The 25,274-nt window shown below is 42.1% G+C and overlaps 1 protein-coding gene across 1 annotated transcript in view; it reads right to left on the reverse strand.

Annotated features, from left to right (window-relative positions):
* MAST4 (microtubule associated serine/threonine kinase family member 4) overlaps positions 1–22,658 on the reverse strand; it is a 277,539-nt gene extending 254,881 nt beyond the window's left edge. Inside the window, exon 1 of the mRNA XM_062600538.1 lies at positions 22,398–22,658. Within this exon, the coding sequence (XP_062456522.1) occupies positions 22,398–22,658 (261 nt within the window). The remainder of the gene's footprint in view (positions 1–22,397) is intronic.
* Positions 22,659–25,274: the final 2,616 nt, after the last annotated feature.

Consider the following 25,274-nt stretch of genomic DNA (forward strand, 5'->3'; position numbering starts at 1 on the left):
GAAGATAACAGAACTGACATTCAAATAAGACAGAACCATGGATGTCTGAAAGTTAACTTAGGCTGGAAAAGATTTAAAAAATGTTTTTCATTTACAATATCCTAGATTCCATACAGCTTTTCAAATAATGAATTAAAACAAAAAAGAGAAAAACAACACCCTTTCGCCTTTCTAAATTCCCAGCTTACTCAATATTTCCAGTATCAGAAGAAGTTATAGGTTCCTAGGTAAAAGCTCCAAAATATCCTTAAAGTAGCACCATGATCGTAAGTTTAGTCCTGTATAGTAATTATCAGAAAAAATAATTACCCAAGAGTTAAAAAAAAAAAAATCCACCTGTTAATTTTATAAATAAGCTTTTACAAGCATGTACAGCTCAATTATTTAAGAGATATGTTTGTGGCTCCCTTCAGCTTGCTACATTTAAAATCCTTACGAATGCTACTGTTTTTCACAACAAACTCCCTGTAGTACAAGGTGTTACTAAAATTATACAGGTGAAATTTTTTGGGCCATCATTGAGCCATATATTCCAACACACAAAAAAAAAAGAAAAAGAGAGTAGTAGAAACTTTCGTAAGTTTTTACACATGAGCAGAAGTGTTTTTTCATGCAAGCACAATTTTTTTTTCAAAAAAAAAAATAGTAACACTCATCCACGCAGGGGTACTGGCAGGCTAGAGAGACTGGCTCACTGCCATGCCCCCGGCGCACAGGACCCGAGCGCCCGCCCCTACACGGACAGGGGCGCATTGGCATCTTTTTCGTAAAGGAGATTCTCTCCTGAATCAGAAAGAAGTTTTTTAAAAACCCACCCCCACGCACAACGCCTTAGCAGGACCAGTATCACCGAAACAGTCTGGGATTGCAAACAGCTTCGTCTCATTCCCCGGGGCAAGGCCAGTTTGGAAGAGGGCTTGAAGGCGGCGCACGGACGCTCCCCGGTGCAACGGGGCCTCCGCAGACCGCGCGCCGAGCTGAGCGCGGAGCTGCGCCCGCCCTTCGCCCGGCCCGGCCCGGCCCGGCGAGCCGCTACCGCCGCGTCTCGTTGATTAGGGACGTCCAAGATCCAACACCGATGTTCCCAGCTGAAACTTCACAAGCTCGCAGCGAACACTCCTTACAGCGAGGACCTGCTGGCAAAGCTCGCCCGCCAAAGGCTTCGCTTCTTAACAGAGCCAGGGCTGAGGTGTGATTCCATGTACTTAAAGAACTCCTTAAAACCACACGAGCACACTGCCCAACGTCCTGTTTGGAGACAACAGAGAACAAACCGACAGTCGATGATCCCTCTAGCCCCACCACCAAAATGCATCTTTTTATACATTTAGTCTCTTGTCAATCCAAGTGACTTTGCAGTTGTAATCACATTTTTTTGAGCCTGTGAGAGGGCAGAGCAGGGCTATTTGATCTAAACAGAGAGGAAGTGTTAAAGCAATTCAATAATTAGATGTAGTGTAGCGCTATACATCTTTTGTTGTTTTCTGGTTGGAGGAGTCATTTCTTATCAAAGGTGATTATATTTAAGGAAAGAGGGATCACTTTCGATCATCTCAAAAAGCACAAATCCAACTTTTTTCCTTAGGTAATAAACACATAATATCACCTTACAAAGTTCTCTCTGCTTGTCTCTGTGACAATTACACTACTTAGCACAATACAACCTGACCTGCCACTTCGGCAGGTATTTTCCCTGCAATATGCAGGGCTATTCCTCAGTCACAGGAATAATTTTTTTTTTTTGATCTGCAATTGTCCCTCTGTAAGCACGGTGGAATGACTTAAAACAGACAATGGAATACAAAATTTATTCAGTATATATAAATATTTTTTCCGTGGTTCATTGCCAAGAGAGAAACTATTATATTTTAAAATAAGAACAAGACATTAGAAATGAAGTAAGATACACACAGCATAGTGTTTTTCGAGACAAGTATGCACTCATCCAGAAAAAAATGTATGAGTAGAAAGATACTTTAACAAAACGATTTACGATTTAACATTATTGCAAAAAGTGACACGCACTAATGAGTAACGGGTATTTTCCAAGAGCGCCACCTTTCCATGACAGTAAAGTGCTATTGCATTTAATCAGCAAGCACAATCAAGCAGGTGAAAACTGAGGCACCAAAATGTCTAACAACACTGCAAGCCTCTTACCTCTTCCTATCTACCTATTAAAAACCAGAACACGCACGCACACCCCAAGAAGGATGGCTGCGCGCCGGAGGTAACCAGCGCTCCCTGAAGCAACGGGTCTGCAGCGCCACGGCAGCCTGGATCACAAGCCAGACCCAGGATCGGTACGAACAAACCCAAGCCGAGAAGTAAGACGCACATGAAAGGAGCCGTTTCACATACTAAGTAATACTTGAGACTACACGGAGCAGTAAAACTGCTACAAGCAGCAGCTGCTCCTGTGAACCACAAGGGCAGTACGTTAAGAGATTCAGATACTCACAACTACTTTATGAACTTGTACCACAGAATGTTAATGGAATACCTTAAAATGCACCTTAAAGACAGCCTTTTCAATGAAGAATTCAATAAAGATTAGACTGCAAGACTGGTAAAACCTGTATTAGAAATAGTCAGTTATACTGCAACATTTCACAATACAAGAATCCAAACTTTAAAAGAAGTGGGAGTAAAGCAAGCTCTCTGACAGTGACTTTCATTAGTGTTGTAATCAAGTGCATATAGATTTTTATCACAATAACAAGTCACAAAGTTGTTGGACAATCCATCTCAATTATGAAGACCCATGCTAAACATCTGCTGCTATAAATTCGGGAGGTGGGGGGAGGGACAGACTGGATTACATGAATTTAAAGCCCACAGGTCTCAGGGGGCATATTTTCCATTTACCCTGCCAGACCAGCAGCAAAACAGTGCAGGTCAAAAACCTCCTACTAAAGTTTTGCTTTCTGTCCTTTGCTTCTATCTTTTTACAAACGATCCTTCAAAAAACTGAAGGAAAAAAAAATCTTGTGTCGCCCACAAAGAGAGTCCCAAGTAAATTATTTGAGCAGCATTCATCTTCATGTTATCTCTTCAGTTCATCTACTGCCCACAACTCTATAAATGCAGAGTTCTGCTACCTAGGCATGCTATTCTTTCTGATCTTTCTCTAAGATTTCTGATCCAATCTCACCTTGCTTCACAGTATAATACATAAGCATTCATGATAGCTTTTCCTATTTCTGTGATATGTCTATATTTTCCCCTAGCTAGTGGTCAAGAACATGTAGTTTTTAAATAAATACTGCTAGATTAGAAAGTGAGATTTCTCTGCTATATTTGGAGCCATTACATTTTTTGAGTATTTATTTTTGAGTATTGGAATGTCTAAATTTAAAACAACTCTGTGCTTAAGGTGGAGCTGCAGCATCCTTAAAATCAAATGTTTGATCCTTCACGCAGGTTGCTCCACACATTTCTATTTTCATTTTTTTGATACTGAGTGCGTATAGAGATACACGTTCTAGTAAATGGCAGAAAGTGAAGTTGTTAAGCACTGTTCATTATCTGAAATTCCACTCAAGCAAATAGTTAACTTAAAACTTCAAATGCCTCAAAGGGGCCTGATCCTTCCATTTGGCAGTGGAGTGCTTCCATCAAAAATAACTAATTTACTTTCTCTTGTAGAATGAGTGTAAAACACTTATGTTAACAAACTTGGAATTTTTGTAACAGTTATTTTTATTTGCCCTCCCTTCCCTACCACTCTGCCATCTCAAGTAGCTTTGTAGGGAAGGATCTGCCTTTGTCCCTGCATGACGCCATCCAGTCATATTTGTACATTGCTAATAAGCAGAAGGGTCTACAAAGGTGAGAAAGGGTGAAGGACAGAAATTAAACGTACATTTATGATCTCCAAACGTGCTGACAGATTTTAATCCAAGTGGATTTTAAGAGTAAATTATTAAAAATGGTTTAGTAGTAAGTAGTGGAAGCTGGCATATTAAAAAGCACAAAAAATAAAGGTTAGAAATACTGGCAGCATCTTTTAGGGATGAGAAAGGAATGAGCTGGCTGAACTATGAGTATCATAAGAAACTTCTGATGGAATGAGCCTCAGTACATATAAATATATACATATAAATCAATATATATATATATATATATATATATATATTTAAAAAAAATCTGCAAGTAACATCTACATGCTTTGGAGCAGCTACTAGATGAGCGAAGCACATAGATGCCTGGAGAAACAGCGAAGGTTAAAGACAGAATTATAACTCTCTAAGATGATCAAGTTGCATTAGTTTACAAAAATATTTTTTTGTTGACGTTTCTTCTGCTAGGTCCTGGATATTCAGTGTTACCATACTAAAATGTCAATCACTAACACAATTTTGTTACTGTGATTTTCTTCTCTCCCCTCCCAACATTAAAGAGATGGGAACACATAGAAGTTATTAATAAGCTATTGTTAAGTATTTTTCTAGATCAATCAGCATGCTACTTCAACACTAGGGAAAACAATCCCCTAACCTAACTTTGAATACATAAGGCTTTCTGTTTTTTCATGGATTTGGTTGTTCTACACAAAGCATACACCAAGATTTTCTTCACATCAAATATTATGCATGTGCGCAGCACATCTTCAATTTTTAATTTAATACTATTATAGCAAACAAATCATGAAGATTCTTCATACAATACAAAGAAAAACTGGATAGCTCATCTACCTTTTGACATTTATTGGGTAGAAGGGGAGCTCATTTATGTGGCTGCACCACTAGAATCGCTCAGGTTTTTTCTAACAGAAGATAAATGTGCTAACAAAGCGGTCGTGACATTTTTGGTGTCACATGCCGCTGCAGAGAGACCAACAAAGCATGAACTTCAACTCCTCAGATCAAGAGAAGCCAATTTTCAGATGTTTCAGCTCCTGAAATTTGCACGTCTAAAAATATAAACACTTGTTGTTAATATGAACTCGCACATCTTCCACCTTTATTCATACACTAAGCCATCATGCAGGCACACCATCCAGTCAGCTCCCAGTTGGTTACACTGCCTGCAGGATTATTCTACATGTGCTTTAGATTCTCATCCAAAACATTCCTCAGTACTCAAAACCTACCCAAAAACATGTACCGTCTTTTCCAAGTAACTTACCCTCAACTAAAAAGCTACCAACATTTTCATGAGGTTTTAACTTTATAGCAATATAATACGCGGGAGCATAGCAGGGCGGGGGGGGGGAAGTCAAAAAATGCTGAGTTTATTATATTTGAGAAAATTCAAGGTTTGAACAGATAATTAAACGAGTGAGACTGAAGTCTTGCTGATGCCTGTTGTTATGGCTTTAAAAGAAGAATATTTTAATGCTGTCACTGCTATGTTTGTGAAGTCTGCCACTAGCAGCATACCTAGAAATATTCAGCTTCCGAATTATTTACTTCAAAAAAAGAGAAAGAAAAAAGAGAGCACGACAGAGAGTGTGAGCACACAGAGACGTATTTTTTTCCCCAGTGACTTAATGATCAAACAAGTTGCTCGTAGGCAGATGCAATATGACAACTACTACAATGGCTTAGAATATTTAATAGCAATCTAATGTACTGTATCATCAAAACAGACATGAGAAACTAAGAATAGCAAATCATACAATTTTCTATGGCATTCCAATTAAGCTAGACAAATATTAAAGAAATTATTTTGCTAACATTTGTCCAGCAAAATCCAGATGATTGGATTCTAACCATGCTTGCTTGACCCCACCTCCCTGCTCCCCCCCCCCAATAGGGGGAAAGTAATTATGGCTTTAAAATGTTGTCAACATAAATCCTTTGGTAGGGACACATGAGACAGTCATTTCAGCAGCCACATCTAAGCATGCTTATAGTCTATCAGTTTAAAGCCCTTAAAGCATTTAAAAATCAGTTTCTCCTTCACTGACCCATTACCAATCTAATGCCTGCGCTTGTATAATCTGTTTGTATCTGATCTGAAAAGCACGCAGTCAAGATGCTCCCATCCATACTTTAAATCCTTGCACCTCGTGAGTTAGATATTACCAAGTCTGGATGGACTTTCCAGGGATGGTGGCACCCTGTGAGCAGATAGGCAAACAGAAATTTACACCTACATTTGTAGCACACCTCAATGGAAAACATCAGTAGGAATCTACATGTAATGTTATGGCTTTTGCTTTCACTTGGAAAGCCATCCTAGAAGTTAGTAGAAGGCAGGCCCAGATTCCTCTGCAAGCTTATCAGACATCCATTCCCTAACACACACATGCAAAAAATGGAACATCAGATAGATATTAGATTACCTCCAAGGCCATACTTAGGGGCCACACACTGAATTTGCTGGGCAAGCACTATTAATGTCAAGGAATATCCCATGCTAACACCACCATGTCCAGAGTTTAACAACTTTTAGGTTCCAATATTGTTTTACTAAACACTAGGGTACATGGTGCAAAACTGTAAAATGAGTAAGTGGGATGCTATGTGGATTAGTCGCATGTTTGCAAGTTCCAGGATTTTCACATGCATCCATGAACCCTCTAAAATCTGAACTTTTGCATGTGTGAACAGTATCTGAAACAGATGTGTTGCAAGGACATTACTGGAAAAAAAAAAGATTAAATAAATTTCCTTTTCTTTCTTTCTTTTCTGAGTCTACTCTCCATGTCAGTTCTGGAAACATGGTGCCATGTTGTATTTTCTTGTCAATCAGCATCTCATCAAGGGGTAGACAATCTGAGCCACACTGCCTCAGAGTGGCCTGATATGTTCAAGCAAAATGGCAACTTGTCCCAGTTATCTGTTAGGTAATGACTGGGTAGGAACCCGCCCCGAGGCCTTGTAACCTGAGATGTTCATTAGTTTGAAGTATTCTTGTTGGTGGCAAGCAGGAGAAACTCAGCATAGTTCATCAGAAGCAGCATATGGATACAGAGTTTTTACTCCAGAAATATTACCATCTCATTAGCCAGTCACATACATTAGTGTATATGCAGCTGTTCATCTCCTTAGGTGCATCACTAGGTGCTTTATCAAAAGAAGCGAGCACTACGGACAGAACAGCCGGCTGCAGTTTGTACTATACAGCAGCTTGGCCCATTGCGAATCTCACACACTTACATTTCTTAGATGAACAGCTATGTGGAAGCATACTTTTGATGGACAGAAGCATAAACTACTTTGGAGAGTACATGCAAGGAAACAAATATTATCATCCTACACCTCAGGTGGCGTAGGTACTGGGCTACTCTCAATACTGAGGATACAAAATCAACCAAGCAACCACACACCGGTACGGTCTTGGACAGACAGGGAACAGACATCCGAGGAAGAACAGCAAAGGCTCAACAGAGACAGAGACAATCAGTGGGCTTCAATACTCCTTCCCTAATGGCAAGACTAAGCTCGGCAAGGTAATCAAGCTGACTCAGCTGTGTAGAAGTGTTACAAACAGCTTTTTATTCTACAGGTATTCTTTTTGCAGTGCAAAAGTTCCTGGAAAATCTTCAGTTCAGCTGCTGGGTTGCCAGATGCCAATGACACCAAGTGGCTCCCCAACTAGAACCAGATGAATCTGTGCATCCAACTACCTCCCTTTCTCGTGACACTCTCCAGGCCGTGAACTTAAGTTCTGTTAAAACCTTCAGTCAGCTCACATAAAATGGACACATCTTTCCTTTCCCCTGTACCTCTTGCAGTCAGAAAACAGTGAGAATTGCAAGTAACTTTCTTCACATGACAGAAACCTAAAATAGCAGCAGTACCAGAGTACTACTGCTCAGCAGTAGCAAAGAATATTTCAGAATGGAGAAGTAGATTTTTGCAGGAGCATCCCAGTGTCACTTTTTGGGGTCAGCAAAGCACAGTGGAGTTTTAATGCACGGGTTTTACCATATGTCATTCTTGCTCTGGAGAAGACTATGGAAGCTCTGCCTTTATCAGTAAAATGATTTTACATCCACCTGGTACACTCAAGAATTTGGACGTTGCATTTAGAAATTAGTACCAACTGTCCCTACCTCAGGGGTCTCCCTCGATTGCATTAAAGAAATAAGTTATTAGCTGTCACCAACGTTTTAATCAGTAGTCTCCTCTGCCCCCAATGCCCTTGTATGATCACCTCTTTCAGAGAAAACAAAGAAAACAGCAGCACAGGTTTCAAAATCTGCTTTTTAAAAAAAATCAAGTACTGAAACTTGACAGACTCACAAAAATCAAAATCCAGCTTCTTCTAACACTGTGAATACAGATAATAAATATATTCTTCTGTGATCTATGTACCACAAAACTGAACTCCAGGAAGTAGCAAACATTTTGATTCAGTTACTTGACACTGCAGATTGTTAGACTACAGGAGAATAAACAAGGTCTCCCTAGAAGTATAATGCCAGCATGAAAAGGCTTGTGTGCATTGGGTTTCTTTGGCAGATTAAATGACTAGCACAAAGGTGGTATGCTAATCCACATCCCGGAAGATAATTGCACAGTATACAAGACAGCTCCTTCCCCAGGGACGGGCAGACACATACAACCCTCACCTCTCTTCACAGACTCCCATTTGAAAGCAAAATGTTCACTAGCTCCAATTTTTATGCTGCTGAAAGTTCTGTTTTGTGTGTACGTGTGAAAGAACTTGCTACTGACATCGCAGATGAAGTAGCAGTGTTTGCTGGAAACCATCACACAGCAATGGTCGAAGTTGGAAGGGACCTCTGGAGATCTAGTCAAACCCCAATAGACTAGGTCAATGCAGATAAGCCTGTATTTTTTTTTTTTCTCCCTGCTCTTAAGTAGTCATGTTATCTCTGGCTCTATTTTTATTTTTTTTTTGTAAAACCTTTTTACTCACACATTATCTTTTAACCAAAGACATCCAACTCCTTTAACATTCAACCTGAAATCATATTGCTGAAAGAGATACAGCTTCGTTACAAGAATTTTACTGTTCACAAAAAGATGCTACATGATTTTTCTGAAGTTGTACACACTGATGGCTGAAACTATGGCCAGAACCACCAATCATAGAAGAGAAAGGCAGCAATAATCACTTTGGGTAAAATATATTAAAAATACGGGGCAGGCAGGGGGGAACTATCTCTACAAAACCAGTTCTGTATACTCTTAAGCCCATATCACTGCACTAACAAAGTTCATATAATCAGTCAGACTAATAGACACTCAAGGCTGACCACACACATACGGGGGAACAAAATGAGGGCAACAAATGAGGGCTCCAAAGCCATGGCCACATATATTCATCATGTCACATGAACAGGGAATGGAGCCACCAAACTGCACAACCTTGGGACTTCTGAAGTTCTTATGTGTTCCATCTTATCAATAGACTTATTTTATCTTCTCCCAGAATAAAATCAAAGTCTTACCTTTCCACCTAATAAATCCACATAACTGAATTGCACCTCTTTACATTACAAAGTCAGTATCAGTGTTACTGCTGACATTTACCAGTTCTCAAAGGAAAGATTTTTCTTCTCAGGAGATGACAACTGACAGACACACACACACACACACACACACACACACACACACACACACACACACACACACACACACTGTAGTTGTGGCTCCAAAGCGTTAGTTGTTGCAGTTCTATCCTGTGACAATTTGCATCCAGTTCTACTCATCTCAACAGCAATGGTATTCAGTTTCCTATATACATTCAGGAAACTGCACAGAGGAGAGGAGAGGTGAAATAAGGTAGAAAAATATTTTATGCATAACTTAAGTGACCTTTTAAAGATACCGTTGCACAAACAAACCAAATACAGTTCTTCCCTAAACAAACAACTGTGATTCTACACCTACAGCATATGACCAAACATTAACAAACTCCTCCTGTGTTCTGATAGTAGCCCTAGCTTCTTTCGAGAACATCACACTGCCACTTCAACCAAACTCTGCAGACAAGACAATGCCTTGTTTCAGCTACACAACTTCACTGTTCATAAATTATGCAGACATTATTGCAAGTTTTAATTTCCAGACTAATTGTTAGCTGAGAAAGACCACTGGGAACATGTAGAAGAAAGGTAAGGTTATAGCTGAGAAGACAGAGTCAAGAACTCAACTTGGCATGCAGGACCTTAGTCACCAGAGGTGTTAAACGCAATGAATTGTAAACTCAGCATGAACTTACGGTGCTGCATTTTGAAAAGAAAAAGGATGTCTCACTTGCAAATGGAGCAGAGTTCTAGCTGCCAACCTGTGCTACCAAGCAGTGAATGGAACTACATGCATCTAAACACATACATATCTACCTTTTTCAGATAGAATTTACTTCCAGGGTTTTCAAAATGCATCATACATACAAAATAAAGGAGATGAACAAGTTGTACTTATTGAAGGATAACAAGAACATCTGAAAAGGCCTCTGCTGAGAAAAAGATGCACTTACTGAACTGTACCAAATATGATGGATTTACATCGGTGTACATGAGCACCAAAGGTGGCTTCCAGCAACAACAGGGGGAGGAAAATACAGCTCACGTATTTTGAAAGACTAGATATTTATTTGTCAGCAGACACTTTCAGCAAACTTGACCTAGAGCTATCCAGACTGGATCTGCAAAGCCACGCTTCTGGTCACTAACTGCACAAGCAAGTGGCAGTCACAGGGAAGCGGACAGGAAAACAAGGACATGATTACTATTGACAGCTCCAGAGAGATTCCACAGACCCTCAAAAACATCAGTGTTACAGCCGTGTGTAACCACAGACAGAAGTCAAGTATGAAGGTCTTACTCAGCTGTGTTATCTGTGTCCAATACAGTTTTTGCCTCATAACATTTTATGAGTTTACACTTAATGTCTTCATATACACATAAAAGCACTTAAAATATAATCACCAACAGGTAAGAGCACTCGAGTAACGCATGATGAATACAATACAGTAAAACGGATAGTGATACTTTTGATAGAGTGGCTTTTATAATCAGACCATTAAGTGCTTTAGTGATTAGTTTTGTTGTGCTGTTTTACAAATCCAAAAACCTAGGCACAGAGTTGAAATGATCAGTAATGTGTAGGCAGTCTCTCAGTAATTTCAGCAGGCCTTTTACTTGACTACCTGTGAATATACCACCACTAAAATTATTTTATTCGAGTGCTACGTCTGCAGGAAAAAGTCTTCAAAGTTAATTCCCCTCACTGCTACTTTAATTATTTTAAAAACGGTTTGTTTACACTTGTAAAAACCTTGTGGGAAAAGATAATGGTCTTGACTTTGAAGTTAAATAAAAGGTAAATGGACAGATATACATTCTATATCCAACTTCTGTCAGTATATGCTCTACAATATCAAAAACAAGTTCAAGAAGCTTTTTTGAGGGTTACTAGTACAAAAGCTTTATTAATCCACTAAAGAGTGAATTAATCCACTAAACTGCTATTCAGTGGAATTATTCATATATGTATGTACATACATATACATTTGGCTCTGGGACCCAGCTTTATGTTTACAGTAAACATGTACCTATTGTTATGAGAATGTCTTTTGCCCAAATGTTTATTTAAGCAGCTTAACTGGCTTTATTTGGATCTGAGCAAGTGCAGACACCACAATTATCCAACAACAAACTGCAGGAGGTATCTGTCAGCAACCCCAGCGATTAGTTAAAACAGGCCAAGCCATTCTATTTGTCAACACCCCTTTAAGTACAGTAAAGATCATGAAATTTTTTGTATTTCATTTATTGATGTATGTATAACATCTTTAAGGATTATTACCATGCCAAATGGTACCATATTTTCTCCTAGGAGACAGACAAATCTGTTTAGATGGGACTATACCAAAACAGAGGGAAGAAGGTGCCCAGGAGTAACCATGCGTAGGAAGAAAGTTCCTATAAAAATCGAGGCGGACAGAAATCACTTCGCCTTGGACAGGCGAGACATCTAGGAGGTGGATTACCAAACTCAAATCAAAACAGAAAGGATTAACTCATCAACCACCTGTTAATTCTCTTATTCTCTTATGAAAGCACATTACCTCAACAGGAATCAATGAAGTCAGCAGGATTAACAACTGAGGAAAGACACCACACCCAGTCATACACAGAAACCTCAACTGAAATGATTGTATGTGTACAGTATAACCAAAGCTGCAATGCACTCAGGCTAATCTTATCCAGGAAGACACTTCGGAGAAAACAAGACGACGACGACAGAAACCAACAATGAAGCTCAACACATGCTAGAAAAAATCTTCAAGTGGCTAAACTGTGCTGATGTGGATGCAACATAGCAGTGCCCAGGATAGCACGGTTGGGCCCAGTTAAACTTTCATTGCCTTTTTGACAAGCCCTGAAGCGTACGCAGTTCTACTGCTTCCATTCTGTTCTTTAATTTAGACTTTCAAAAAACAAAAAACACAAAAACGAAAAACAACCTGCCAATCGCCACTTACCACATTCTGGTTTGCAACATGGAGTAGTCCTAAAGCAAACGGATTCCCTTCAGATGAAACTAGAGTGGAAGATGCGCTTTGAATTCCAGCTGCTCACCATACCCCATCCAGCTGCCTCCCCATGGGATCAGACCAGAGCTGCTCTGAAGTCAGTTCCTCCTTGGACACAGCTAGCACAAATATAGTCCTCAACACCAACCACGTCACTCTACAGATCTATTCCCTTGGCACTGCACTACTTGCCTACATAGACAAGACTGTTTCTGCTACCCTATTTGTGTTGTAGGACTAGGAATTCTGTAGGAAGTCTTTCTTTACATACAGTTCATGATCAGCCAACTGTAGGATCAGTTTTCCAGAAGGTGTATGGAAAAAGTTTGCCTCAAAGTAACCCCTCTGTAACACAATCTATTAAAGCTCCCACATGGAAAGATTTAAAGAAAAGACATTAATGTAATTAGAATGAGCATACTAGTATTAAAGTCATTTGTTTATAACAGTAGTAAATTGTTTTTCTTTTTTCTTTTTAAAAAGATATTCAGGTAGCATGCAAGATTTCAGTAACTGCAACCAGCTACAGACTAGACACTAGCATGCACATACTTGGAAAAATGTCCACTATTTGACCTGAACAGGAACCCAGATTCTCAGAGATGTTCAGTTCACTAAACCCAACTTGGAATTTCTTTTATAGCAACAAATCTGTGACTTACTGCATACGCAGTTGTCATCTGCGGTTTCTGCAATTTACTTTTTCTCAGTTTAATCACCACACCAAAAACACTACTTACAAGCATCAAATTGGGAAAGACAGACCTGGAATGAAAGTGTTTTAGTTCCTACAGCTATAAAACTTGTCTGTACCTGCTTGTAGATCACCAGGGCACACAGCTCTTGCTCAGCTGTGTGCAAGGTAGAGTGCAGAAGCTCCCAGCACAGTGGGAGGCAAGGTAGCACGCAGGTGAGGTAACACAGAGACCCAGCCGCAGGGCCTGCAAGTACTCAAACAGCTGGGAGGGTGTGCTGCTTTTTCTCACCCTCAGACAGATTTGCATCTAAAGTGCCCGATGGTGTGGTTTTAAGTTTTATGCATTTTTAACACACCTCTTTCTTCATTTTGTGTCTAATGGCCCTTTTAACACAATGCTAATAGTCGCATACTTAAAAGCATAAAGGTTATTGAACACTACAGAGAAGGTTCCCCTAGCACAAGTCATTATACCTTTACTGAACCTCTCTCAGTTACATCCTTCCATATGTCAAGCTTCACAGCCTTACCATCCTCCTGCAAGTCTCCTACTTCATCTGTAAGATGAGATCTTCCTGTCTGTAACTCTTAGAGTTTCAGTTGCTTCAATTTTCAGCCAGTAGTTATTGCCCCTTATATATAGCTCTTGGTTCAGCAAAATCCAAAACTCAGCCTACCCAAAGTTGATGTCTGTCACAGCCTGCAATGGCCAGTAAGTTGTATGTCCAAGTTTACCTCCTTGCTGCTTCTACTATGCAGCCTGTAAGTTAGATCCATGTTTTCTAAACACATCAATAACCCATTTGAAGTGCAGTACACAAATTACTGCACAGCTACTCCAAGGAAATCAATGGCAGGTTTAACTTTGGAACATGTTCTCCAGTGGTGTAGCATTATCAACACCATTCCACAAATACAACAGTGTTTGAACAAACAGGGAGGGGAAAGAACCTCTGATAACAGGTTAAAAACACATCCACAAGGTTTACACTAGCCCATGTACTTACAAAACTGTAAGGACCCAGCCAAGCTAAAAGTACTCCCATGACTTCTTGTAAGCAATTTGCTGTTAGCTAGCTCTGAACACCATAAATCATGCACATTCCCCCCCTCTTCCCTGTTATGCACTAAGTATGAAACCTCAAACACAGCATGAAAGACATTTAAGACATTTTTGTTATATGGTCTGAAAAAACGACCTTACAATGAAAGCATCCTCTGAGCCATTGCTGTAACATTACTACATTCTAGTAAAAGCTTCCTGAGGTAACAATGAAATTCAAATTAGTAATTTAGTGTGGTAGTTCATCTGCTCCAGTTACCCACAGCCATCCTCTTTTGGGTAGCAGGGCTTTTAAAAACAACAGGATCATTAATAGCCCAGGTGTAATTAATTATACACTCCCACCAGCATGGCAATGTGGCCTCCCAAAGAAAGTTTGTCACTCAATATATTAGCATTACACTCTAGGGATTAAGAAAGGAGGAGAGGGGGGAAGAGAAGGATATATTGAGATACACACAGTTGTTACAACGCAATATTGCAAAATGTCTGTAATGTACAAGTTTTTCTGCCAAGCAACAGGGAATTCATCTTCCTTGCTTGATTATACAGGTTGCCATCTTATAACCGGTTATTTTCATCCACATTTAATCTTTTTGGAATAAGCGTCAGTAGTTTCTTTATGGTTTTTTCTTTTTTTTTTTTTTGCTTCCACTGAAGGTCACTTACAGAGCTGTTTGTTTGAACGTCTAAGCAAGAAAAATTTCCATTACAAGTTCAAGCCTGTAGGTGATACTAGTATATTTAAAAGGGAAGGGAAAAAAAAAAAAAAAAAGCATTCATCTCTGCTTCCCACTTGAAATGTGGAGGCACCACTCAGTAAAGAAAGGATAGGCTGTGGAAAGGGCTGCCAAGCTGTTTATACAGCAACACAACACTTGAACTTTAACCCTCGATGTACTTGCAATTTACTTCTGAACAGAGCAGATCCATAAGCTTAGTTATGTTTGGCCAGGAGGGCAGGACACTCTCAGCCAGGAAGTCTGATCGCAGCATCCCTCTCAGCTAGAGCTCTGCAGCCAGTCACTTGGATCAGCACAACAAAAGTGAAAACAGGTTCCTGGCTTGATATCAAAGCAGAGACTGTTTGCCACCACTTCACCCACGTTTACTTTCACCTCCTCAGCTTGCTTGTTCTCAAATACCAGCATCTCTCTCCTTCCCCTCTCCTTTCATTTAGCAGAGTTGCCAGCATTTCATGATTATAAGCACAAGTCTCCTATCAGTCACATATCTTAAAGTCTCAGTACATCCAACCACAAAAACCTTGTTTCAAAAAGGATTTTAGATCCCTCAGCTGCAGGAAAAAAGCTGAAAAACACCAATCTTGAGGCTGAAGCAAGAGAAAACAAAAATTGCAGGCTTTAGACTATAGAAGCTTTGAAGCCCACATCATAATTTTTATAGGGGCTTAGCAATAGCATGCGCATATTGCTTGTGATATGACCACAACACTTGGAAGCTTCACTCAAATCAGGATGCTGCTGGCCTTATTACTGCACCCAGGGGGAGGGGCAGGGAATAGAGAAATAAAAACAGTATTTGCTCTTCATCCTTCCCTCTTCCGCTTATCAAGCTATTGAAAAAGCCTGAACTCAGATCAGAGGCTGAACAGGCCATTCTCTACCCAGCAGCAAAATGGGCAAAGAGAGGCAGCCTCACCCGAGTTCCTAACGGGCTTCTGCTTCGCTGCAGAACGGCAAACCTTCACCCTGGTGTCAGAGCAACTCTAGTCCGAGGAAGCTTTAAGAATCCTCTAGGAGTTTGCATTCCTAATTTTCTCAGATTCATTACATCCGTTTTCGTAAGTCCCTGAATTCTGCACTTCAGATTTTTGAAAGTGCTGCATAACCCAAATAGCAAGATCAGACATCAGGCAAATCAATACACATTAACGCTCCAGCATGGCAACGTGCAAGACTGCAGCTGTGCTTTGGGTGCGGGGAGAGTGCACAGCGCGCCCAGACAAGGGAAAAGGTACCCCAGCACACATTGCCACAGTAGAAGACTGTAGTTCCTCAGACTGCTAGTTTGGGTATCTTCTTATTTACACTGCAGTTCACATCACTTGTATTTTATGTCTCAGGGAGGAGCACCAGCCTCAGACCTAGGACTCTTACCCCTTGTTTAAACTCAACTCTACACAAGCTATGTTACTGCTAGCAACGTCGCCCCACCTTATTCTATTTACTGACATGCAGTTCAAAGCTGGTTTACATCTAGCCAAAATACTGCCAAAGCAAAGGTAGCAAAGACTATGCAGGACTGACACTGTCCTTGTAAGGAGCTACAGCTTTTCAGAGAACATGTTTCTTCACATTTCATTTCACAGTTGAACATACAAACATCAACAGATCCTAAAGACTCATCTCAGGATTATTTCTTCTTGGGTGTAAACTTTAAAGGGCAAAACATGCCTGCAAATCTTTTCAATGAAAGCACTCAAATTCTATTTTAAGACTTGAATTATCATTTCCTCATGCACCTCTTTCCAGGAAGAGGTTAAGTATTTAAGTAGTTCTGGCACAGGAAAATAGAGCTCAACACATGAATCTGCTTCTTTAGCTCTCACTTGAAATAAGTGAGAGGAAAGATGCTGCAGTTTTTGCCTCACTTACACCTACTAAATATCTTGAAAGCGCTCCAAAGAGCTGCAAACATTAGTATAGATAACTTAAAGCCTCAGGCAAGAGCACACAGCAACATTTGCTAAAGCCCACGGCCATGAGTGTCTCCCCATGTCCCAGGCCGCTTCTGGGACAATCAATGGTGCATGTTAGCACACACCTTACAGGCCCACCCAGCACACAGAAAGTTTAAAGTAGGAGGGAAACACACGTTTTTAGTGCTAAAAGTAAATCAAAAAGTGTTCTAAATGACCGTTGAGTCAGCCCTACAGAATTAAAGGGCAAAGTGTTTAACTTTATAAATAATATCACAAATATAACTAAAGAAATAAAGCGTTGTTTCTCTGGCTGACATGACAGGAACACTTTTGTGGCTGCGCTGGCTAGATGAGTGGTTAGCTAACCCCACTGGAACCGTTCTAACACACAGAAGTATACGTTTCATGATGGCGCTGCTATTCCTTACTAACAATTAGGCAATTCATCTTTAGGTAGCTGCAGCATTCAGGGTGTGCTACAACAGGGAACGATCCATCACTGCCAGAAACAAGAGAGTCTGAAAAAAATAAAAGAAAAATCTATCTGTGATCTCTCCCACATTGTCTAAGCATGTCCCATGGTTAGTACTCTGGCAGGAAAAGTGGGGGGGGGGCAGAGGGGAGGTAGAAATAACTAGTTATGTCATAGTAACATTTTGACAGAAGTATTATTTTCATTACCTACAGATGCATATATAAACATTGCCATCACTTCACATGCTTGTCACTTTATCCCAAAGCATTTTGATTTCTCCTCTCCCCCAAATAAACTACTGTTTTATTGGGTGAAGAACTGGTAATCCATGAAGCTAGAGATACAACAGTTCTCTAGTGGACATACACTTAAGGAAAAACATGCGAGAGAATAGTTTTAGAGCAGTATTCTCTTTGCCACCCCCTTCACCTTGCCATGAAGGCTTTCACGACAATCTCCGTTTCCCAGTAATTATTCCCTCCATACAGCTCTCCCAAAGCCACAGACTGCAATACAAACAGCAAGAGGACAGATGCAGGTGAATAGTAAGCAGCAACAGATAAAGCTTTTGTAGTTCTCATTGTGTACCATGAAGGATCTTCTTTAATAGAAGAGATGCATTAACTAGAGATGGGGGGAAAATGCAGTATATCAACTCCCAAGATCAGTGGGTGTTTTTTTAATAAGAAAAACCTGTCTTTTCATGCTGTTCATGATCTTTTCAGTGCAGGACCAACTCTATCAACTCTTGATAGCCACTTCAATACCAAATGTTTTGGTTCCAGATCATGCATTACAAGTACTTGAAAACAAAATACCACATATTTCCCTAGGTATTAAAAAAAAATAATAATAATATAATGAAGAGAACTCACGATATTAATTTGGGAAATACTGGCAGGCTCAGAAGCTTTTGAAACCATTTCAGGCCAAGATAGTTGTGCTGCATCTCCAAGTTTTACCTCTCTCTGAGGGACTACTGACCCTCTCAGAGCAGCTACTGAGCCCTGGTAAGCAAAGCATATTCCCAGTTACTGTGAAAGAGTTGGCAGAAAGATAATCTCTCAGCAAAACAGCTGACACAGATGGAAAAGATGGAAAACTCTGAGGGACACAATCTCACCTTCCCTCACAGATCCACAAGATAACTAACATGGATGAATGCAAGCTACAAGTTCCTTGCCTCTTCTTTTTAAGAAGCACAATGAACCCAAGTGAGCTCTTACCTGCTCTGTAAAACGCAGCCTAAGATTTGGAAGCCATTATCTACATAGAACATTTGCCATACTTGAGTGAAAGACCGTAAGGCATTTTTAAAGAGAGAAATCTATGCAACCAATGACACTGGATACCCTTTGCTTCAATAAATGTAATAAAACAAGCCCCCTGTTCCCAGTAACGTTTTTGCCAGAAGACAGACTAGTATGGAAGATGGCAAAAATTATGAGGGCTTTTTGAATTTACTCCTTTCCCTGTAATCCCAGTCTGTACTGGCTTCAGACAGAAGCGGTAACCACACGGTAAGAGATCATGCTGTTCCCCAGCCTTGCCTCTGCACCTTGGTATGGAAAAGAGTCTCTAGAGCTCTTCTTGTAGGAAGCAGTGAAGAGAGAACAATCCTTTAATTTTAAAGAACCATGCTGTATTGGATGTATTAGCCCTTCTCCACGTAGCATTTGCCTCTGGTGTCCTTCACCATGCAAGCCTACTCCTGCCTGCTTCTGTCAGCATACTTTCACCACTCACCTCACAAGAGCACAGGCAACTACGCTGTGTTACTTCATTAACATATTATTACAACACTAGGTTTTAGGCGTTTGCTAGTCACAGCATTTCAAGGCACTGATGCTGCAGAAAAAGCCTTCCCACATTAGGCTACAACTAGGTTTCATTTTCATATATTTAAGACTTCAGAGTAAGATATTAAAAATCGTTAATAACTGATAGCAAACATCTTACAAACTATTATTTGCTCTTGCATACATGAAGTAAGAGAGGAAAGACAGCTTCTTTAGCTATTTCATAAACTTTTTTTAGTCAAAGTTTATGGAACAGTAGGATGAATCAATGATAGTGGAGGGAAAAAGGAATGATATTCTGTCTTCCTACCCTGACATTCCTTTCCCCATTCCCCTTCAGGAACGGACTCTTTCAGACATGATACTCAATTTTTCTATTTCATTTCTGGACACTAAAGAGGCCATCCTACCCTAAGTGACAGCATCAAGTTTCCCCCATTGAGCTGCGGAGCTAAACCATTAATTTTAGTATACTATTAACATTCACATCATTCTTCAGAAAAAGACCTAATCATTACAATGGACCCACAAACTGCAACAGAGCAGTTTGGGCTACATAAACAATAACATCACTTGAGAGACATCTGAAGTAATCCTTTTGTTCAGTTAGCTCTGGCAAGGCCTAAACTTGAGTATAGCATCCTGCTTTTTGATGTCACGCTTTAAGACAGATGTGACCAGCTGGAAAGAGTCCACAAGACAGCAGTGAGCATGATCAGATGTCTGGAAACACATTCTATGGGGAAGATTAAAGGCACTGGAGTTGTTTAGTCTAAAGAAGAGGTCTAGGAAGAAAAAAGATCAGAGCTCTCAAGTATGTTACATACAAAGTCAAATGGGAATAAATATGTCTATCGGGAACAACACAAAGTAATGTGCATTTTCCCCCATATGCACTATGTTTCCTAATTATTCAATTATGGATTTAGTTTGAAAAGAATTCTTAAGTCATGGCTCTAAAGAACTTACATACAGTCTATTGACTGCTAAAGTAGCAGCATCAGAGGTAACAGAACCATGACGACTGCCGTCTGAGGGATATTAAACAGCAGTGACAACAGACTCAATTCTGCCAAGTTGGGAACAGGAAAGAACACAGGGCAAGAGAGGAAATGAAACCTGGAAGAGCAGAATAAAGTGCTGGTGATCCACAGAACTAGAATAACTCAGAAAGCTGGACAGAATATGCAAGCTTCCATTATTTGACGTTAGTTAGTAGGACGTCAGTGTGAAAACGGTATCTTCAAGTATTTCCCTCAGTGCTATGCTTTTGGCAGGTAGCAGATATAGAAGTGCCTGGAATCATCACTGCATTTGCCTCAGACCTTTCCTCCTTCACTACTAATCTTACAGCCTTCAATACACAAGTAACAGCTGTTGTTTCAGTTTTACATCGGTATGCATTAGTTTGTTTCTGTACTCTAATGCATCTCTGAGTCCTTGCACAAAAAAGGATGACTCCACAGAGCGATTTGTCAGGTAACCCTTCAGTTAGGTAGGAACTGAGCTGCAAGCATCGATTACCCCAAAATGGAAAGACAGGCAAAATCATATCACAAAAGGCATGGACGAAAAAAAACTTTGGTTTCAGATAACGAAGCAATCTAGCAGAGGTAATAAAGGACAGGAAAGAAGACAGTTATTTACACTAAGCAACCTTTCCCACTACATTAAAAGTGGTTATGTTGATCTGTTCTAGTATTACTTACTGCAGATGAGGTATGAATTTGCCCATCTAGAAATGCCAAATTCTACTGGCTTTTAGCAAAATCAGATGCCAACTTCTTTTGGGGCTTATCTTCCCTACACTTTCAGCTCAAAAGTTGTCTGTAATTTATCTCCAAAGCACACACAGAAATAACCAGGCTTGACTAGAAGGTAGCTGGTCTGCCAGTGACTGTGAGGCGAGCTAACTGAACAGACAGCCTCTGTGTATTTCCGCGTAGTATTTTGCAGGGTTACCAGCTGAGCTCCAAACCAACTGGACACTACATAGTTGTGGTAAAAACAGCCCCAAGCCCACACGTACAAGACCTGCTGAGAAGCAGGAAATGTTACCCCAAGGTGAGCAGTATGCTAACAGCAGCTACAGAGTTACTACTCAGTTCAGAGAATAAAGCAAGACTGCATCTCTTTGAAGATAAAAAAAAAAAGAAAAAGAAAAAAAATGTAGACATAGTATCAGTTATTCTGCTACTATCCTAAATGCATCCAACTGTAAATCCACCCCACACTTTGTGGGATCATGAAGTCGAAAGAGGCCAGGAAATTGAATCAAGTTTGATTATTTAAAGGAAAAGGGGGGTAGTTATTTTTAGATCCAATTCACCATGCTGTCCTACAGTTGTATTAATGCAACAGAAGAGCCACCAGGGGAGAAGGAGAAAACAGGAGCTATACAAATAAGCCATTACTGTGGAGGAAACATTCCTGGAAACCACAGCTGAACTAGGGGAAATAACTTCAGCCACAGCTTCACAAATATCCCTTTAAAATATTTGGGTCTTCCAAAACTCCTGCAAAGTCAGCTACATAAAGGTACAGAATAAAGAAACATCACTTGGAAAAAATTAAAAAGTTGCACCACCACCCCCCCCCCAAAAAAAAAAAAGGGCACTGATCAGCCACAAAACTAAGATACATGACAGATTACATGCAGGGGCAATGTCAAACAGCAATCAGAGCAAACAACTGGTTTGGAGGTTGTAGCAAGGAAGCACCTTTACAAAGTGTGAACTCTGCAGGAAATAAAAACCCAGCTTCAGACACAAAAGGGTGATTTTACTGTAATACCGTTCTTTTAAGAGCACTGCTGCAAGGTATTACAGCTAGATCAAGGAGAAGGCAGGGGGAAACAACGCCCGTACCCGTGGATCGCCCTACGGATGCACCATCCCCAGAGCTCTCCCGTAATCCCCAGCCTGTCGTCAGCTCTCCCAAGCGGATTAGGGCAGTGCAGGGGGCTCGCCCGTCACCTGCGTCTCACAGTGCAGAGTTTTGCCCGACAGCACCGTTATCCACAAACGGCACGCTGGTAAAAGCGAGAATATTTGGGGGAGGGGGGGAAGCCCCCCTCAAGCGTGCGTGCGTGTGTGTGTGTGTCGGGGGGGAGCAGCCCCAAGCCCCCAGCCCCTTTTAGCCGCAGCCGCGGCGCCGAAGGGGCGCGAAGCCCCGCGGGGAGCCCCGCGCTGCGCGGCAGGGCAAGCGCCGCCCGCCCGCCCCGGCCCCCGCACCTCCTCATCCCGCTCGTCCAGCGAGGCGTCCTCCGCCGCCCTGCCGCCGGGGCTCGCCCGCTCCTCGCCGGGCCGCCGCCGCCGCCCCGCTGCCGCCCCGCCGGGGGCCGCCGCCGCCGCGCCGCCGCCGGCGCCCGGGGCGAAGCCGGGCTCCCCCTCCTCGGAGAGAGTTTCCGAGCCGGACGAGGAGCCGGAGCAAGAGGAGACGACGCGGCCGGCGCCCCGCGGCCGCTCCGCGGGCGCCGAAACTTTCTCGGCCATGGCCGGCGGCTCCGAGCCGCAGCGGCGCAGCCGGGCCGGGCCGGGCGCGCGCTCCGCGCTCCGCGCCGGCGGGCGGCGGGGTGGAGCCGGCGGGCGGGGCCGCCGCCGCGACGGGCAGCGCGCCCGGCCAATGGCGGGGCGGGGCGGGGCCGGCGCGGGGGCGGGGCCGGCGGGGCGGGGGCGGGGCCGGCGGGGCGGGGCGGGGCCGGCGGGGCGGGGCGGGGCCGGCGCGGGGCGCGGGTGGCGGGTCGCGGCCGCCCGGCGAGCGGGAGCGGGAGCGGGAGCGGCGGGCGCGGCCGGGCGTCTGGCCGGGAAACGCGCGCCGCCTTCGGGGGAGGGCGGGGGGGGCCGGCTGCCGCAGGCGCGGAAGCCGAAGCCGATCTCAGGCGTCGGGCACCTGGAAGCCGCTGCAAACCCTCCCGGACGCCTCCGTCGCCTTCGAGGAGCCGCGTGGCGTTTCCCCGGTCACTTTCGAAATACTCCTTTCCTCTCCATTCTTTGTCCTGAGCTGCCTATAGCAATAACATAGGTCCCAGCCCTTGTCCTAATATCATACATGCAGCAGAGCCTCATTTGCCCATGTGTGTCCAGCCCTGGGTCCCCTGGGCTAATCCAATTGTGGAATCAAACCAGATTAAGCACTTCGGCAACAAACAAAGTCCCACAGCATCACTACGGAGTACATACTATCTCCATTTCAGAGAAAAAGAAATGTGAGCACAGGCTAGTTACGGATGTGCTCTAATTAATAGACTACGTAGATAATGAGTGTAGGAACCAGAATGCAAGTCTCCCCTATTTCAGATTTTTAATTTGGTCAGTTTATCCAGTATTCTCAGATGGTAAATGGAGAAATCAATTTTTAAAAATGTTGTAACGGCTTTATGGATTATTAGATTGATAGTGGGAGAAAAAATAACTGCATACAATTCTCCAAATCTTACTTCATCTCTGCTTTGAACAAGGTATTTAAATCTGGATAGTAGGTGGTAACAGTGCTGATAGTTCTCTCTGTCTTCTTGTCATTGCTTTTAGACCAGGCCTTAAAAAGCCTCAGAGTTAGTTTGTTGGGGAGGAGGATTAAAATAGTCACTTGCGACAGACTTCGACCTAGAAATTCTTCTGCACCCACACTTACTGATAAGAAAATATGAAATATAAGCAGGAAACAGAAAAAAATAGTATTGGCTAAATGAATTATATATGACTCCAAACCTAACTAGTTTCTTAGTTTTAACTAACCAGACAAAAGAGTTCCTCTTCAGCACTCTAGGTTCTGCACACCAACTCTTGAACCTCTGAAACCCGTAACTCACTTGTACAACTCACTTGTAATTCCTGAATCCTGAGATTTTAAAGCCAAACCTCCTCCAGCCAGATTCTGCCTTTGGTTTAGTGTCATTCTTACAGCAGAATAACTGGCTTAATTTCGTCTGGGAAGTCACAACATATAAGAAAATTGCCAGGTGGTGAAAAGCAACACTGCAGATATTTGTCACTCTCTTTTCTTTCCCTTGCTGCGTGAGATGAGACTCAAAAAATAGAGCTTAACCAAAGTGCTTCTACATGTCAGCTATTATCAACTGCCAGAAGAGTCCCTGTGATCTGGGGGCTGCAAGGCATATATTAGAATAGTCACTGAACTGCTCTAATTTATGCCACAGATTGAAATCCGAGAAGGTACTCAAGATTTATAACATCAGCCCAGCATTACCGAAGACAAGTGATAGTACTGTTCTGCCCTGGCCTGTAGGCTGCCAGACCCCAGGCTGCTCTAACACTTTCTTCCACAAGCAGAAGAGGGGTGCTGTGCTGCCAGTAGTCATAAAAAGGCTAAAAGCAGTAAAGATGATAGAAGTTTACATCGGTTTTGACCTTGGGGAAAATTCTCTTGCTTATGTCTCACTGTCACAGATCAATAATATGTACTTTATGGCAAAACCCAGAATATCTGTTGTGACTTGAGAAGCTAATCACTTCCTCTGTGCTAACTTCTTATTTAAAAACTTTTTAAAGAAGACGGACATACTGAATAAGCTCTGAGCAGCTCTTGTCAGGTCTATTAGATTCATTTGGCGACAAGGAGGGGGGAGAACTGCACAGATCTCGGTGGTCCAACCTCAGCTACTACAGGAGCCAGATTCAGATTTGGGGTGTTCACACGCTTTTTCCACCTGCCTATTCACAAGCAGCCATCCTCGTCCTCTGCAAGGACTGCTCACCTCTCCTTCCCTGTGCTCCCCAGGACACGCTGCAACCAGCTGCTCTGCCGCTCGCAGCTGCAGCAAGCTCCGCCGCCGCTGCCCTTTTTCTCTTCTGCCTCTGCACTTCAGGCAAGGTTCCCTTCCCCCTCTTTCATCCAAGAGGATCCTACCTCCACCCCACAAGTTGTGGTCAGCCCTGCACGAAGAGAGAGCAAAAGACAGTCCTCATATAACTTACAGTCAAGGAGAATAGTCCTAAAGTTTTGTGCAGCTGCTCACTACATACTCTACTATCCTACATCAGCTAATTAAAACAAAAATACAAGAAAAGAAATAATATGCATCTCAAACCCTCTTGATTATATACTTAGTTAATTCTCAGCAAATGCTTGCAAACTGTGCAGTCTTAGAC

Source organism: Rhea pennata, chromosome Z (genome assembly GCF_028389875.1).
Source record: "Rhea pennata isolate bPtePen1 chromosome Z, bPtePen1.pri, whole genome shotgun sequence".
Lineage (NCBI taxonomy): Eukaryota > Metazoa > Chordata > Aves > Rheiformes > Rheidae > Rhea > Rhea pennata.